The 17,346-nt window shown below is 37.7% G+C and overlaps 1 protein-coding gene across 2 annotated transcripts in view; it reads right to left on the reverse strand.

Annotated features, from left to right (window-relative positions):
* Positions 1-1,283: 1,283 nt before the first annotated feature.
* LOC128233724 (muscarinic acetylcholine receptor M1-like) overlaps positions 1,284-17,346 on the reverse strand; it is a 117,517-nt gene continuing 101,454 nt past the window's right edge. For both annotated transcript variants that reach the window (XM_052947540.1, XM_052947541.1), the window contains one exon: positions 1,284-4,010. In XM_052947540.1, coding sequence (XP_052803500.1) covers positions 1,782-3,887 — 2,106 coding nt within the window. In that variant the 5' untranslated portion in view covers positions 3,888-4,010 and the 3' untranslated portion in view covers positions 1,284-1,781. The remainder of the gene's footprint in view (positions 4,011-17,346) is intronic.

Raw genomic sequence — 17,346 nt, forward strand, 5'->3', positions numbered from 1 at the left:
GATCGCACGTTGTAGAATGATCGTTCATGGTAGAATGATCGTTCATGGTAGAATGATCGCACGTGGTAGAATGATCACACGTGGTAGAATGATCGCACGTGGTAGAATGATCGCACGTGGTAGAATGATCGTTCATGGTAGAATGATCGCACGTGGTAGAATGATCGCACGTGGTAGAATGATCGTTCATGGTAGAATGATCGCACGTGGTAGAATGATCGTTCATGGTAGAATGAATCTGGTCAATAAGTCAAAAGAATATTGATTTATATTATATCTTACGTAAATGTGTCTCTTCGTCGTGTATATAAATTCGATTGGACCGTATATCACTGTATTTTGATAAATATCCAGTTTTATGTCGTCAGCGGTCCATGATTTATTTTGGCTGATCCGGAACTGTCCAAAAATAGTTTATGGACCGCTGACGTCATAAAGCTATTGAGTGCGTCTTTGTGATCGTTACAACGGCGAAATATTGTCGTAAGTAAACACGGCCAGATGTTCAATGAAACACATCAAAAGCGTAGAAAAATTGCATGGTAATATGAATTGTTTTGTAAAATATAAGAAACATAACATACGAATTCGGGCCAAGGGCATTGTAAGGACCTGCCAGTTTGCCCCCGAAAGTAAATTGACCTCATCTAACCTCTAGGTCCATATTCACATTTGGGGGCTGTTTGTCTATATACACCTTCGGGGCTGACTGGCCGGTCCTTATAATGTCCTATATGATCCTCAGTGGTGTGTAATGTTTTTATTAAATACTAATGATATCAATATCGACTCTAAACGTAGGGATTTAATCCTTTGATAAAGTCTATTGAAAATCGGCATTAGATATGTTTCTCTAGGCTATAAAAATTGCCAATTGAAGAAGATGTCAAATATACAGGTATTAAGTAAAGAAACAAAATTCCTCTTAATTAAACACGATGTCTGTTTGAGCTATAAATTATGCACTTCTAGGAAATTGGCAAATCAATTTTTCACATCCAGATCAGACAGTTATTTATATAGCCTATAGTGTTAAAAGCATTTGCACATAAACACTCGCCTACCACCCAACTACTTAACAAAATCATGCGATTCCAATAGTTAATCACATATTCCACAGTATTCGAACATTCAGGCACACATAATATTGATGATATTGCGGAACTGTTTTGTCAAACGTTTATTTATTGCATTTCTAATCACGTTCTGGAAAATGATTTAAGGACAGAAACTGCTCCACTTTTCATGTTTATTAACATACAAATATGTGAAGTGACGTTCGGAAGAGATCTATACAGATTTAAAGAAACAAACTCAACAAAAGTTTCGGAATACATGTTTATAGATCATTGTGAACGAAATTTAAAAAAATGCAAATATTTCTAGTAGAGTGTTAAACATATGAATATTGAATGCCAAAACATTAGTTAAGAGGGTATTTGATTACTTTTGTGCATAAACAAAATCAATTTATTTTTGAGGATCCGAATATCAATTTGACTTTATATCTTGTGTTTCTATAACTCACATTCGTCCATGGTATGACAAATAGTACAACGTTCATTAACGCTTTGATAATCCTACTTACAAAATGAATACTTATTTTCGGAATCAAAATGGTATTTGAAGAAATATACATTGTACGTTCCACATACAAATGAACCACAATATATGTTTATATAAACATACGTGATTATATTTCATATGTACATTTACACTGACCATTACATACAATATTAACTGTGCACAACAATTAGACTAGTAACGACAATGTACATGTATCAGGTTCTATGAAAGTCTAATTTAAGTATTCTAATGAATGTTCTTTTAAACTGGGCATTCGCAAAGGCATAGCAAAAGGGATTAATTGGACTGTTCAAGTAACACAGCCAGTATGTGAAATAGTAGAACTGTATATTTATACAGTCCCAGCTTTTACATATCCCAATAATAAACACCATCACGTGATAGGGTGTCCAGCATAACACATAAGCACCCAGAATGATTGAGATCGTCCTCAATGCTTTACGAGCTCGATTTTCAGATTTTGATTTTGTTTTATTTTTGTTTCCTTTTTTATTTGCCGACGGCCGTAAAGACCTTACCAAGGACTGGAGAGGACTTCCATACGGTCGTTTGTCTTTTGATTTTTTGTCATTACTATCACTTTTATGCGGCACTCTGAGATTGTTTTTCTTATGGTCATGTTTCCTATGTCTGTGATGCGGCCGGCTGTTTTCTGTTGCCTTACTATTGCACTGCCTATCGTTGGCGGTCTTGTTCGCATACCCCGTGTCTATAACTGAAGATAGAGCCTCGGAGCTTGCCGAGTCGCCCGAGTTGGGTACAAGCAAAGATTTATCATCTTCAATTGCACGTTTTCGCCAGACTGGCGAATCTGGTTCATTTTTCCGAGATGGACTAAGTGGCATGTCTTTAATTTCAGCTAATAATTTCATATTATCTGCTGATGTCAAAGACTTTAAACTGTCTTCATCAATGTAACGTATTCCGTCCAAAATATCACTATCCATTAACGCTGCAGCCGAATTAGTAATTTTATTTTCATCATCCTGATTTTTTGAAGTAATACCATCTGACGGCTTGTCAACGGAATCCGAATCTATAGACTTAAAAGTATTAGAGACCTTTTTAGACAACAATGGCTTAATTTGATCATTGTCACCGTGCTGATTTTGGGAAGGGTGTTCATCGGATGAATCCTTTTCAGCAGAGCTCTGTGAGACCTGTGAAGCACTCACGCTTGTACCAGACAGCGAGAATGCGAGTTTAGACATGTGATTGACTGTTGAGCCCATCATTCCTCTTATGGTTGGTTCAGTTTGTACGGCACTATTAACGTAACAACTTGTCTTTTGGGTCTCAATCTCGCCACTGCTGTTCTCCTCATCGTCCGATGCAAATGCAGGACTGGAACTTCTGTCTTCTTCCGAAGGCTTCGAGTACTCGTTGTCTGAGTGTTTTGAAAAACTGGTGGTAAGAGTATTGTTTTCATTGGCACCCCTTAGATACCTTGCATTGTTGTTCTCGATTCGTTTTCTACTATCCTTGGACTTAGCACCACCGGATTTGCTCTTTCCCTTTGACAAGTCCATGGCGTTTTGCATTTTTTTATGCTTTTCATTAGATTTGCGCTGAAGCTTCAAGGCAACACGGTAAATTCCAACATAAAGAGTTATCATGACAAACAGTGTCGACCAAAAGTAACCTATGGTCAACAGAAATATGAACGTAGGATCGCTCATAAACTGCACTTCGCATTCGTTCTCTGCAACCGTCCTCTTCCCGACGAAAAATTGCCATCCGATAATGGAAGTGAAGAACACAACAGATGGTATTATCCATGACAGGGCAATCATTACCCGGACTTTACGATCAGTCCTCCAATTGCGGTATTTTGCGGGAATCGTGACACTGCAAAATCTATCGGCGGTGATAAAGAAAACTGTGTATTGGGAAGCGAGACAAACTGTCCAATCTAGTGAAAGCCATAAATCGCAAATAATTTCCCCTAAAGGCCAACGTCCAAGTAGCAAATACAAGGTAAAGCACGGCATGGAAAACGTCCCAATTAGAAGATCCGACATGGCTAATGAAGCGATGAAGTAGTTTGTTGGTTGACGTATTGATCTCTCGAGGAAAAACGAGAGAAGCACGAGTATATTCCCTAGCACTGTCACTACTATCACTATTGACGCTGCCGTTCCTAGTAATATAGTCAACCATAGAGAATGGGGAAGTTCATACACAGGCGAGTCCAATGTCTCATTGCACGTCCCATTTGTATTGTTATAGAAGGTTTCATTCCCACATATACTCACGTCAGTGTTATTCGTAACACCAACGATCCCAGAGATATCATCCATTGTGACCCAGCCTCTTGTCACCAGCCCTCAAGGACTCTACGAACTGTCCACTAACTGCTCGGGCGTTCAAACGACTCACCCTCTACATCCTAATCGGTTTCCATGCTGGCAACATTCCGCCATCTGAAAGTAGATACGAAAATACCATGATAATCCATTTGACATAACAGTGAGATGTTCCTTGTAGGAGGCCCACTGTAGCTGTGATGGTGCACAGTGTGAATGCCTGAGCCAGGTATTGGGTATTGAATCTAGTATCGATCATCGCGTTTTACGATGAAACGGGCAGCAGGAGAGAAAACGCTACTTTCTTCAATACGGGCGAGTTGAATCAAAGAAAAAGTAATCCTATTTAAATCGTTTGAAGTGTTTGTTTCTTTTTCTACTGGGTTTGTCCTAGTAATTCGTTCCGATTGATACTGATTTAGATTCACTGTTTGCCACATCATCTACAGCGGTCAATATACTTGAATAGATATTTTTGTAATCGATTAGTATATTTCGTTTGTCCGGATTTGACAAACACCCTGAACTGAATGCAAGGTATAATGGGGGTTTCAGTTTTGGTAGCAGATTATAATTTCTACTTCATATTAATACAAACATATGATACACATGAAATATTCTAAACATACAAACTTAAAAGATAGAAAACAATAAGCGTTGAAACGATCCTATATAAAACAAGATGACATATCTAATAAGCATAGTATTCCTTTTGTATAAATTGGCGCTGCTTCGTTCTAATACAATAAATGGATTTTTTACATAGCCTGTATTTTTATTAATATCTAGACACCATTTGCACAGAAAATATAGAACCATTAAATCTATTAGGTGCCTATAAAGATCAAAGTTATGGCTGAACTATTCAGCCATCCTAATAGTCTAACACGTCTGATAAGATCTATTTCACATTAAGTCAGTTCTGATATTCAGTAATACATGGCAATATGTTCCCCATAGTTTCCCCATTCATCCTGAAACTAAGGGAAATGATTTACACAACACTTCATCCATATATTCCTTTTCATATGAATAACGGATTTTGTTTTATTTATGATAAATGTTCACTTAATCGCTTGGGACATATTGCCTTTGATGTTAAAACGTAAAAAAAAAACGATTTTATGAACTGTAAAACCGATAGTATTGCAAGGTGCCAAGATATATGACAGTCATTACGACACCATTACGACACCATTACGACACCATTACGATCAAATATGACAGTCATTACGACACCATTACGACACCATTACGACACCATTACGACACCATTACGATCAAATATGACAGTCATTACGACACCATTACGATCAAATATGACAGTCATTACGACACCATTACGACACCATTACGACACCATTACGACACCATTATGATCAAATATGACAGTCATTACGACACCATTACGATCAAATATGACAGTCATTACGACACCATTACGATCAAATATGACAGTCATTACGACACCATTACGACACCATTACGATCAAATATGACAGTCATTACGACACCATTACGATCAAATATGACAGTCATTACGACACCATTACGATCAAATATGACAGTCATTACGACACCATTACGATCAAATAGGACAGTCATTACGACACCATTACGATCAAATATGACAGTCATAACGACACCATTACGATCAAGCTGAATAGCACGATTTCTATCAATAGCTCTATCGTTAAAGGAAGGAAGTTGTTTAAATCAAACAGTATAAACTACATCGACAATTACAGAATCATCTTAACTTAGTTTTAGTTATCACCTATTCATCTTATTTGAGAATTATTTTACTGTTTTATTCTAAAGGAAAGGTATGTATGTTAACTGAACACGTTCTAACCGAAGTATAGACACTCCGATTTTTTTTTAAATTGATATTTTAGTTTCTTCAAGAAAAACACCATTTACAAATGGCCACCAGGCCTGTGCGCCATTGGAATTGAAGCATACGTGGGGCCCTATGACGGATGGCTTTTGGGGAATGGACTGCCGCACTCTGGTCAACAATTCGGTGGTTCAACGACATACATTGTATGAGGTCTACGTTACAGACAGCCGGCCTCTAACGCTGTGTTGGCACTAGCGGTGCGCAGTGCGGAGGTATATAAGCGGTTGGCTGCGGTTCTGATATGTTCTGAACTTTAAGAGTTTTCTTTTTCGGAAGGCCTCGTTACCGGCTTACGCGCGTGCCCTCGGGTCGGATTATTCTATCCGTACCAGAAATACAGCGGAAATGTAGGTGCAATTTCGGTGTCCAGAACAGTTCGCATATTGATCGTAAATGTTGTTAATTGAATATGTATTCATCAAATCATTATTTAAACGACATCTTTCTTTAAAGTCACAATTAGCACAAAGTGTACAGCATCCCAATGTTTCAGAGGCTTCCAATATGAACGTCTGAGTTAGAACGCCCCATTGTTAACATTGTAAGGAAATTTTCCATAAATTTTGAACTTGTTCCATGTAAATCAACTTCAAGTATTAATCTGTCTCTTGGAATGACGGTAATGATTATTCATTACGAATTGCTCTCAATTTCGGACTGTATTAATGGATAAAATATACCTGCTTTACAATTCAAACCCAGTCGACTTATACATGTACTTGAATAAAATGGAATACGCCAACATATAGACATGAATAAAGTATTTACTTTACTAAATATTGAAATTATAAATTAATTTCAATAATGTTTAAGAGTATATTTTTGTCGGTTTTAAGAATATACTGTCTCGATTAGAATATATTCAAATCATTAATTTTCTTGAAAGTTAGGAACCTGGAACTAGTTTATGTATTTCCATGGCCGATATTTAGCCGTTAATTTCCACGCGTATTTTCAGCCAACTCTTAAAACATTTTATTACCTTGGAAACGGATGGCGGAAAAACCCTCTACCATGGGCCGTCGTAGAAGATAGATGAATCCCAATCCGACAGCAGGATTCTCTAAAAATTCGTTTCCGTACAACATCCTGCCCTCGGGTTGATATATATGTATATTAATATACTGTGATGCAGATAGATACTTATACTCTTATTGTTTTCACATGTGATATTCTTACGTGTGAATCGTTTGCAGTAAACTTTGTCCCTGTCAAGTCTCTACCACTTTAAATGATTTGCTAGGATTATGTTCGGTGAGTAACCTACTAAAACATTGATGTTTTCATTGTTTACCGGAAGATCCCCAATAAACTAAACTAAAGACACACGTCGCAAAAGACAACAGACAACGAACACTAAACTAGAGAAACACACCGCCACAAGACAACTAGCATTTATCAAGAGACACACTCCGCACACGACGACGAACACTAAACTGGAGACACACACCGCCACAAGACGACGAACACTTAACTAGAGACGCACACCGCCACAAGACGACGAACACTAAACTAGAGACGCACACCGCCACAAGACGACGAACACTTAACTAGAGACGCACACCGCCACAAGACAACGAACACTTAACTAGAGACGCACACCGCCACACGACAACAAGCATTAAACTGGAGACGCACACCGCCACAAGACAACGAACACTTAACTAGAGACGCACACCGCCACACGACAACAAACATTAAACTGGAGACGCACACCGCCACAAGACGACGAACACTAAACTAGAGACACACACCGCCACAAGACAACGAACACTAAACTAGAGACACACACCGCGACAAGACGACGAACACTAAACTGGAGACACACACCGCCACACGACGCCGAACACTAAACTGGAGACACACACCGCCACACGACGACGAACACTAAACTGGATACGCACACCGCGACAAGACAACGAACACTAAACTGGAGGCGCACACCGCCACACGACAACGAACACTAAACTGGAGACGCACACCGCCACAAGACGACGAACACTAAACTGGAGACGCACACCGCCACACGACAACGAACACTAAACTGGAGACACACACCGCCACAAGACGACGAACACTAAACTAGAGACACACACCGCCACAAGACAACGAGCATTTATCAAGAGACACACTCCGCACACGACGACGAACACTAAACTGGAGACACACACCGCCACAAGACAACGAACACTAAACTAGAGACACACACCGCCACACGACGACGAACACTAAACTGGAGACACACACCGCGACAAGACAACGAACACTAAACTAGAGACACACACCGCTACAAGACGACGAACACTAAACTGGAGACACACACCGCCACACGACGACGAACACTAAACTGGAGACACACACCGCGACATGACAACGAACACTAAACTGGAGACGCACACCGCCACAAGACGACAAACACTAAACTGGAGACACACACCGCCACACGACGACGAACACTAAACTGGAGACACACACCGCGACAAGACAACGAACACTAAACTGGAGACGCACACCGCAACAAGACGACAAACACTAAACTGGAGACGCACACCGCCACAAGACAACGAACATTTAACTGGAGACACACACCGCCACACGACAACGAACACTAAACTGGAGACACACACCGCGACAAGACAACGAACACTAAACTGGAGACACACACCGCGACAAGACAACGAACACTAAACTAGAGACACACACCGCGACAAGACGACGAACACTTAACTGGAGACACACACCGCGACAAGACGACGAACACTAAACTAGAGACGCACACGACGACGAACACTGAACTAGAGACACACACCGCCACAAGACGACGAACACTAAACTAGAGACACACACCGCCACAAGACGACGAACAATTAACTAGAGATCCACAACACTTAACAAAAGAATCATATGAGTCGTATAGGTGTCTGCGATTGTAGATATTAGCCAAATAGACATGCAGTGCGATCCCAATATACGCTAAAATCCTTCCCCATAGATAAAACATGTAATTGTTTTCCATCAATCAAAGACGGTGTAGGGGGGATTTCTTACACTTGGTGATATGTAGTTTATTCCAGGGATATTGCGAAAACATGTCTCAACCAACATATGAAATGTCTGTTGTCAATTCGCGATCCAATATTTGTAGAACATTGGCATTTAAGGACTGCAAATAAGAAGAAAACTTTCAATCTAATTCCAACATGTCTTCATTTGTTCTCCCGCTCGCCAATTTACACATTGATTCCACTCAAAGGGTTGTTTTTATTTAATAGGGAAATTTGAAATGCTGGCGTAGTAGCCTGTTTATTCTTGTCTTCTGTCATCTGAATTATACCCCACACAAATACAATCGCATGCGTTTATATTAAGTACAATATAGGTTTTTCTGATGGAATTAATTTCTTATTTGTCGATTATGCAAACCAGTCGATCTTATCTATAACGTTAATCAATGTCAATGCAACTACGAAGAGAAAGCCCACGGAATTAAACCCATTTCAGACGATAGCCAACATTACATAATGCAGTTAATAGCGGAGAGTTATTTACGAAAGATTCATCCTGAATTTTAAAAGTTATAGTTTTCTACTATCTGAAATATCCAATTAGCTTTAGTGGACGACAGAGGAACTATCAGAGCTGTATTGATTTACATCCCGTGACAAATCATCTCTTAAATAGCACTATTCACTTACAGGAGCATAAAGAAATCTAAGTACTTTGTATTCCGCTTAATCACGACTACTGTATCTTAATAACGATATTAGAGCATGCGCTTATTTGCGCTTATTTGTGAGTCCAAATTGCGAGGAAAGCCCCCGGTTTTGGTATCATGAATATGACATTTATCCCGGCTCTCGAAAATTATTAAACTTGGTCCCATGAGAGAAACGCGATAAGAACCAAATAAATAACGTCGAGAAAACGGCGGGGACTTCTTTCAGCATTTAGGAAATATTGATGAATTCTTTTCTGAAGGATGATATTACTCCATAGTTTTGTATTCCGAAAGTAATTAGCGTAAAATACGATCGCTAATGACTATGCTTTTTGTAATTTCTTTACGTCATTAGCTGAAGTTAAGTTATCAATCTAACGTATTTTCTTACAAATTATTTCCATGCTTAAGGAAACTAATGGAATCCAGGAATGTTAATAATTGTTTTAATTTTGAACTGATATAAATGATATTTTAATCTATTTACAAACATGTATAACCTTATACAGGAAAATCGTGATAACGTCATTAATAAGGAGAAACTAAGCAAAGATTGTACATATCAATCGATAAAAAGAGCGTGTCTTGTGAAATTTAAGAAGGCATTAGTAAATTGCAGATCAGAGGTTCAAATAATTAGTGAATGTTTTCAAGTCTCGAGTAGCTCAAAGGTGCTGTGATGATTATAGAACTTATGGGGAGGAAAGACCGCAGGGAAGGAAATTGATTTCCCTAGATATGTTCTTGTTTTAAATAGCTGATCACCATGTCTTGCAAAATATCCTTATGAAACATGCCATATATTCCCTTTCATAGCATTATATTTACATTCGCCTAGATTTTTGTGTAGATCAAACTTGACGTTCATATTGCATAGAAAACAAGATATTGTGACGTCATTGTTTATTTCAATATTGCGCTCCAATTGAATAAGCACGCTGTCATTTAACCAATGATGTACGACGTTACAAAATCAGCTATTCATTTTTACACACGTATATTGGCTGTTACACTTCTTTTAAAAAAAGTAATTTGCAGAAGATACTGCTAATGTTTAATAACAATGAATATTTCTTTTAAAATGTGAATTTAAATATTGATCTCATTTTTTCTTACGTTTATGCTGTATGAACGCAGTACGGCGAGCAAATCCCATGAAGCGGTCTTGTAGTAATGCCTTATACATATACACTAAAGAACTACCTTTTGTGTGTACATTGTGTTTGTTTGTTACCTTGGAGTTTTGCTTTTTCATTTTTATACAAATTACGCGGGTTTGAAATTATAAGTTAGAATTCATGAAGTAAAATTTTATCGATTAGGAAGAGGTAGAGCGCGAGCCAAATTTATAAGATTTTACTTAATACCTGCTAACTGACTTAGTTTGTAACCAACATTATGACTGTCCGCCACAAATATTGTACAAGAATAGTAAGCGATTAGTGTATGCGTATTCATGTTGGAACAATTATTTTCAATATATGACTGACTAACATGACAAAGATAAAATCATATATCCTAACGCGAAGGTAATATATTACTTTAATATTCTACATGTTAACATAACAAACTACTTTTTACGTTGCATCAATCGCATGCATTGATTTAAAAACTCAACCTGATATATTCATCAATAAACTATAGCGAATCTTAAATGCTTTCGTAACATAAACGCTTCAGATTTATGTTTAATACGCAAATATTTGTGTAATAAACAGCTGTACTAGTTTAAACATACTAGGTCTTACTATATAATAACGTTTAATATAATTTTGTCTTAATTGAGCATATATATGGTATACACTTAACTATTAAGTGATACTCGTCCTCTTATTCATTCGAATTACATATTTAACATTCAAAATCATATGAAATAGGATAAGTCAACGTGTTTTGTAAGGGTGGGAACTATGACGGAAAGGAGGGGTACGTCGCTTACATATAGTTGAAAAGCCCGCTGGATTATATTACGCGTTGTACTCCGATATACAGTCCGATGAGCAATTTCAGCATTTAAGTGAAAACTTCTCCAGCTTTTAAGGGTACTAACGCTAGGAATTCAGGAATTCGGCTACACGATCATGTGCTGATTAGCCATTGTTTGTTTAAATGTGCGAATTAGTTAACAGGTGACATCGAAATATAGTTCAAGATTCAACATACTAGGTGTAACTATATATATAATCAGTAATTTGAACACAAGCGTGTTCGTCATACAAAACATGATCAAAAGATTAATTCAATTATACTCATACAACGATAACACAACCGAAACCGGAATATATACCATGAAATAGCATCCCTGCGTTGTTACACGGTTTACCCGTAAACTAGTTACGTTTCAGTTATTTTCCCTGATTCCCCGCTTATACATCAACGTACAGCGACATGACGCCAATGTTTCCAACTTATGTAATTATAACAATAAATTCGAGATTTTAACATTACATGTCATATTTAACGTTGGTGTGGTTGATGGTTCGATGCTTAGTCGTTTTGTTTGAAATATTACGTTGATATTACCCAAATTAAAGAGCCCCCCTTGACCATAAAATCCCTATCAAATGTCCGTTTTGTGCAAGATATCTTTGAAGCGACGCCGTCATTTTTTTCCGAATAGGTAATAAGACCATGCTTTTCGTTATCCAATTTCAGATAAAATAGTTCGTACTTTTCTTTAGCTAAAATTTAAAATCTGTTGGCTTAATTACGTCAAATTCTTGTTTTCAACGAGATGAAAACCACAGACTGATGTTTTATTTCTTCACCATCGACTTTTCCTAGTTGTCACGTGATGAGCAGCAACCTCCAGGGTGCAGTAGTAGTTCCAGTTCATTAGGACCAGCAACGATGTATACCCAAGTACATGTTAACATCAATTTAACTGGCTTGTGCAGTCATTAAATCTGGAGCTTTTCTAGGAACCACATGTTGACGGTTGACAATTTCATGTTCGCTGGTTCTTTAAATATTAATTCGTCTTTCCTTTCAAGTATTCCTGTTTAAAAGCTGTTTTGCAATAAAAGGTATTGAGAAATATAGATTGCGGATACAAATGTTAAGAACAATTGGTATGTAATTTCGTTACATGTAAACGTCTAAAACATATTCATAACCATACACTGAAATACAATATTTGTTTGAAGACTAGATATTCGAGATCGATTTACTGTGACGTTATTTCCTGTATCGTGTAGTTCTTATTGTTCGTCGCTTGTAGTATCATGTCTGTCAAAAAGATCGTCCCGCTTCGTGTATGTCTGGCATCTTGTATGTCCTGCATCGTGTATGTCCTGTATCGTTTATGTCCTGCATCGTGTATTTCCTGTATCGTGTATGTCATGTTTCTCGTATGTCCTGTTTCTCGTATGTCCTGCATCGTGTATGTCCTGTATTGTTTATGTCCTGCATCGTGTATTTCCTGTATCGTGTGTGTCCTGTATCTCGTATGTCCTGTTTCTTTTATGTCCAGCATCGTGTATGTTATGTATCGTGTATGTCATGTATCGTGTATGTCCTGTATTGTGTATGTCCTGTATCGTGTATGTCCTGTATCGTGTATGTCCTGCATCGTGTATGTCCTGTGTATGTCATGTATCGTGTATGTCCTGTATCGTGTATATCCTGTATCGTGTATGTCCTGTATCGTGTATGTCCTCCATCGTTTATTTCCTAGTTCTCTTTTACCTGTCATTATGGCCATAGTGTATCGTTGCACATAAGACGTGTGAGAATGTAAGCTGTAAGCTTATTGATACTCGCACTCGAGCCTTGCCGATTCGCTGAGTGGTCCGATAGGCTTGTTAGTCATTTTAGGTATTTGGAGCATAGTGCACAGACAGAATGTAACCTTGGTTCTTGAACGTTGTCACACGGGACCCCCCCCCCCCCCCATTTAACGTCCCTCTCGGCAGACAATTATTATTTTTTAGTGGTTAGGCGGGGAATCGAACCTGCATCCCACGGATTGACAGTCAAGTGTTTTACAACTCGACCACGGGACCGCCACACACATAAGACGTTATTTTGATAGATGGTTTAATCTGGAACTTGAACTCTCTAACAAATTGTTTTCAACTGAATAAAATCATGTTCTGCGGTGTGTATTGTTTGACGATGTGTTTCAATGGAGTTTTTTTTTATTTACTATCATGAATGAACACAAAATCGTAAATGACATATATTTACTTTTAAGAAACTTAAAATATAAATTCGCAAATTTAAGCCCAAGAGTTCGCATCTGAATAGCGTTACAGACACATTTCGTTCAAATGAAGCATAAAAACAGTCTGCAAAGAAAATGAGCTGTCAACACCTCCGAGGTGCAGCTGTGCCCTGTGTTTATTTATTTGATAATTTTTTTTAACGGACATATTCTGAAAACCGGAGAATGTGGTAACATTTTACTGCTATTTATTTTAATTTATATACTAACGTTTCATCGCATTGCCTGTGAACGCCATGTATTTATTAAAATGGTAATTGATGACAAAAACACAATCCATTTAATCGGTGGTCATAATTGTTTTATCTTGACTTCTTTATCTTTTTTTTCAATCCCATGACATGAAAGGTTGTATTTAAAACGAGTCTGAAAATATCAAATGTGAATCGAACTGTTATCATTAAATGCAAAACGGTTCAACATATTTATAAGAAATAACACTCCTGAAAAAGCAATCATCTATGGTCTTCTGTCGAGAATGTAATTACATAAAATAGCAAACTTAGGAGCGAGTACAGCTAATTTTCGCCAGTAAATGGGAGACTATGGTCCTAGAAGGATACAATATTAGCTGTAGACACTAATGACACGACATTATTCAAACAATTTAGTCGCGGGCCAATGTTTTATATTTGATAATACGCGAGGAAAATTGCTGGAAGTTTTGTCATTTGGTCCTTGATGATATAAAGACGGACGACTGTCTAGTTATCAGCCTTACATTTCAGGCAAGGTTGGTGCCTTTATACTTAACCTTCTCCTTTCCCTGTTCCCTAGCGGATCAAGGGGGGAGGGGGACAAGTCCAAGTTAACTTTGTATTTCAATATAGGAGTAAAAACTAATAAAAACACCACAAATTCACCATTTCGGATAAGAAACTGTTCAAATTATCTTGTTGGAGTGCCCCTAAACCCCCTACCAACACATCAAACCAATTCAATATCGTCTCTTAGAGAGGGGTGCAAGTCAAAAGGTTACGCCCCTTAAGTTACGCCCCCGCTTACATCGAAACCTGGATCCGCCCCTGTTATCAATTGGATAACTAGTGGACTCCAAAGAATCCGATTCTGCGGAAAAACAACCATTATATTTAATCAAACAAAGAATTAACTAGTAAGATAATCAATATATATAATAAAATATTTTGGCTCATCTTTGGATGCAGTAATTACCCTTTTTAATTTAATGTATACTTATAGTTAACCGGGAATCCTTACTGAATATGACCCAGTAAAATGGTATTGAATTGTTTTTCTGTAGTCAGTTATTGTAAGCGTTAACCTGTGAGTTTTTTAAATTAGCTTTTTCTATGACTAATTGATTGATAAAGTTGTTTTTTTGAATCGTGCAAATGTCCCCACATTAAAAACACTCATTGTTATATTGCAGTTTCAATATCGAACTGAGACGCTGCATTGCCACAAAGCTAACCACTTCATTCCCTTCAAACCAGGACTTCCTTGCCAGTGTAAAAGGCTTGCCATACATCTAACAAGCATTTCAAGTATAATGAAAGCTCTTGAAGAAATAAAAATGCGGTTAAGTTTGACGCAAATGACTTCCATTAATACAGTTCAAAGACAAGCGTCTCAATGGAGCAGTAACCACAGCCGTCAATATATAACAGGTCGAGTCAAAGACACAAACTAGACTCTTATTTGCGATTTCCTTGTAAGTTCCTGGCATTGGCAGATTCAGTGGCAACACAGGAAGTGGAGAGAGACAAAGAAGAGACAGAAAGCGCCCGGGTTGGGGGTTGTCAAATTTCCGGCAATACAAGTTGTCGTCTGGTACAGACATCTATTGATCGCTATCAACATGGCAATTCACTTTCATCACTGCGAATGCTATTTTCTCTTCCTCCATGACTAAACGTCATTGTGTTTTCAACATAATCAAAAAATGCAAGCTTAATAAAGAATACTACATCAATGTCAAGTTACGTCAATGATCGCAGTTTGAATAGCCATAATGTACTTATTTGGTATGCTTAATTATACAATATTGGCCATCCCATTGACCAAAACATGATGTTTATCCCTCCAACGTGTGCTTGATTATATCAATACAGTACACTGGGTAGAACCGTATGACCCTTTGTCTCAAACATCTTAACGAATATTCGATTGGAATATTATAACAAGATAACAGTTTTGTCAATAATATCAAACTACCCACAAATATTGTATTCCCATCGTAACTATTCAAGACAATGGTGTGTGTTTTATTTCAGGAAATACAACTCCTTGCAGTTCGTCGATGATTTCATACTTTATGGGCTACTTCCAGATGAAGCAGCAATTACCCAGCAATGCTTCTATTCACGGTTTGTTTAGTTATTGTTCACTCGGAACTTATCTAATTATCGGTCCAGAATTATGGCAGTATCGCTCCAATCAGCAACCATAATTGCCGCTACCAAATTCCACCGCTAAATTCAGTAATTATGTGTCACATAAAAAAACGGAAGCGCCAACCGTTTATGACACGACCACGATTGGCCATTAACAAGATGTAGTAAGATCTTGCTGAGATAAACCAAGAATGTAACGGAGTACATCTGCATATTCTTGCGCTGTTCTTCCATGTTTCTGTTTGTGATTTTTTGTTGTTATGTTCTATGTTATTGGCGTTTACCAAGTGCCATTAAATTTTATACGTTAATGTTTAAACTTTTTGCTATTGAGCTTGTTTGTGTAGTTTTTCGCATAAATATTAAAAGAATATTAAAAGAAACAATATTCGAACGATGCCTTTAAACTAACTCTTAATTTGAAGAGTTTTTAAATGTTAGTGTATTTACTTGTGAGGAATCGCACTTATTTTCCTACAAACAAAGATTTTGTGAATGGTGTACACAAATGGGATTTAGTGGCTAAAGAATTAATTGAATTACGGGATATAGCAGAGGCAATCAGTGCGTTTTTATCGAATCCTTTATATCGAAGTCTCCCTTGCGCGTTACCAGACCATATATGGACATGCCACATGCCTGAATAACGTATTCGTGCGTCTTCACTTGCTTATTTAACCTAAAACTAAGAAGGAATGGCGATGCTGCTAGTCCGGTGGATTATATCCATGCATGCCTCAGAGACAAATTCAGAAAATGTTGATGGGTCATTGATATAAGGACGGGTTTTCAACAAAGTTCATGTTGGTCTTTATCTGAATTCTATACATGAAGTTAATCCACAAAATCACTGAGGCAAGCTTCAGCAGTTTGTTTCTTTAACCTCTTTCAGAAAAAGTTTGTAGATATTTAATAAATGCAAACTAATAATATTAATGAAAAAAGAGCCCCTTCTAAAATGGTCCTAGTGAACTATTAATGCCAATATGAGTGAAACCAAATTCTCAAGACGCAGCAGAATGCACACTTCTTGACTAGAATTAGTCAAATCTTTCTTCGGTAGGACCCCTACATCCTTTATCCCGCATTTAAACCTATCTTTCTCGGTAACATAGGAATGGGGTACACGTCCCTAATTAGGCCCTATTAGTTGCAAGCCCTTAAACGTCAAATCACGGACCGCCCTTGTCACGATTCGATTGTACATGCGTATATGCATTTTATGGCATCAATAGGCAAAGGTAAAGCGTTTA

The sequence above is a fragment of the Mya arenaria genome, chromosome 5 (genome assembly GCF_026914265.1).
Source record: "Mya arenaria isolate MELC-2E11 chromosome 5, ASM2691426v1".
NCBI lineage: Eukaryota > Metazoa > Mollusca > Bivalvia > Myida > Myidae > Mya > Mya arenaria.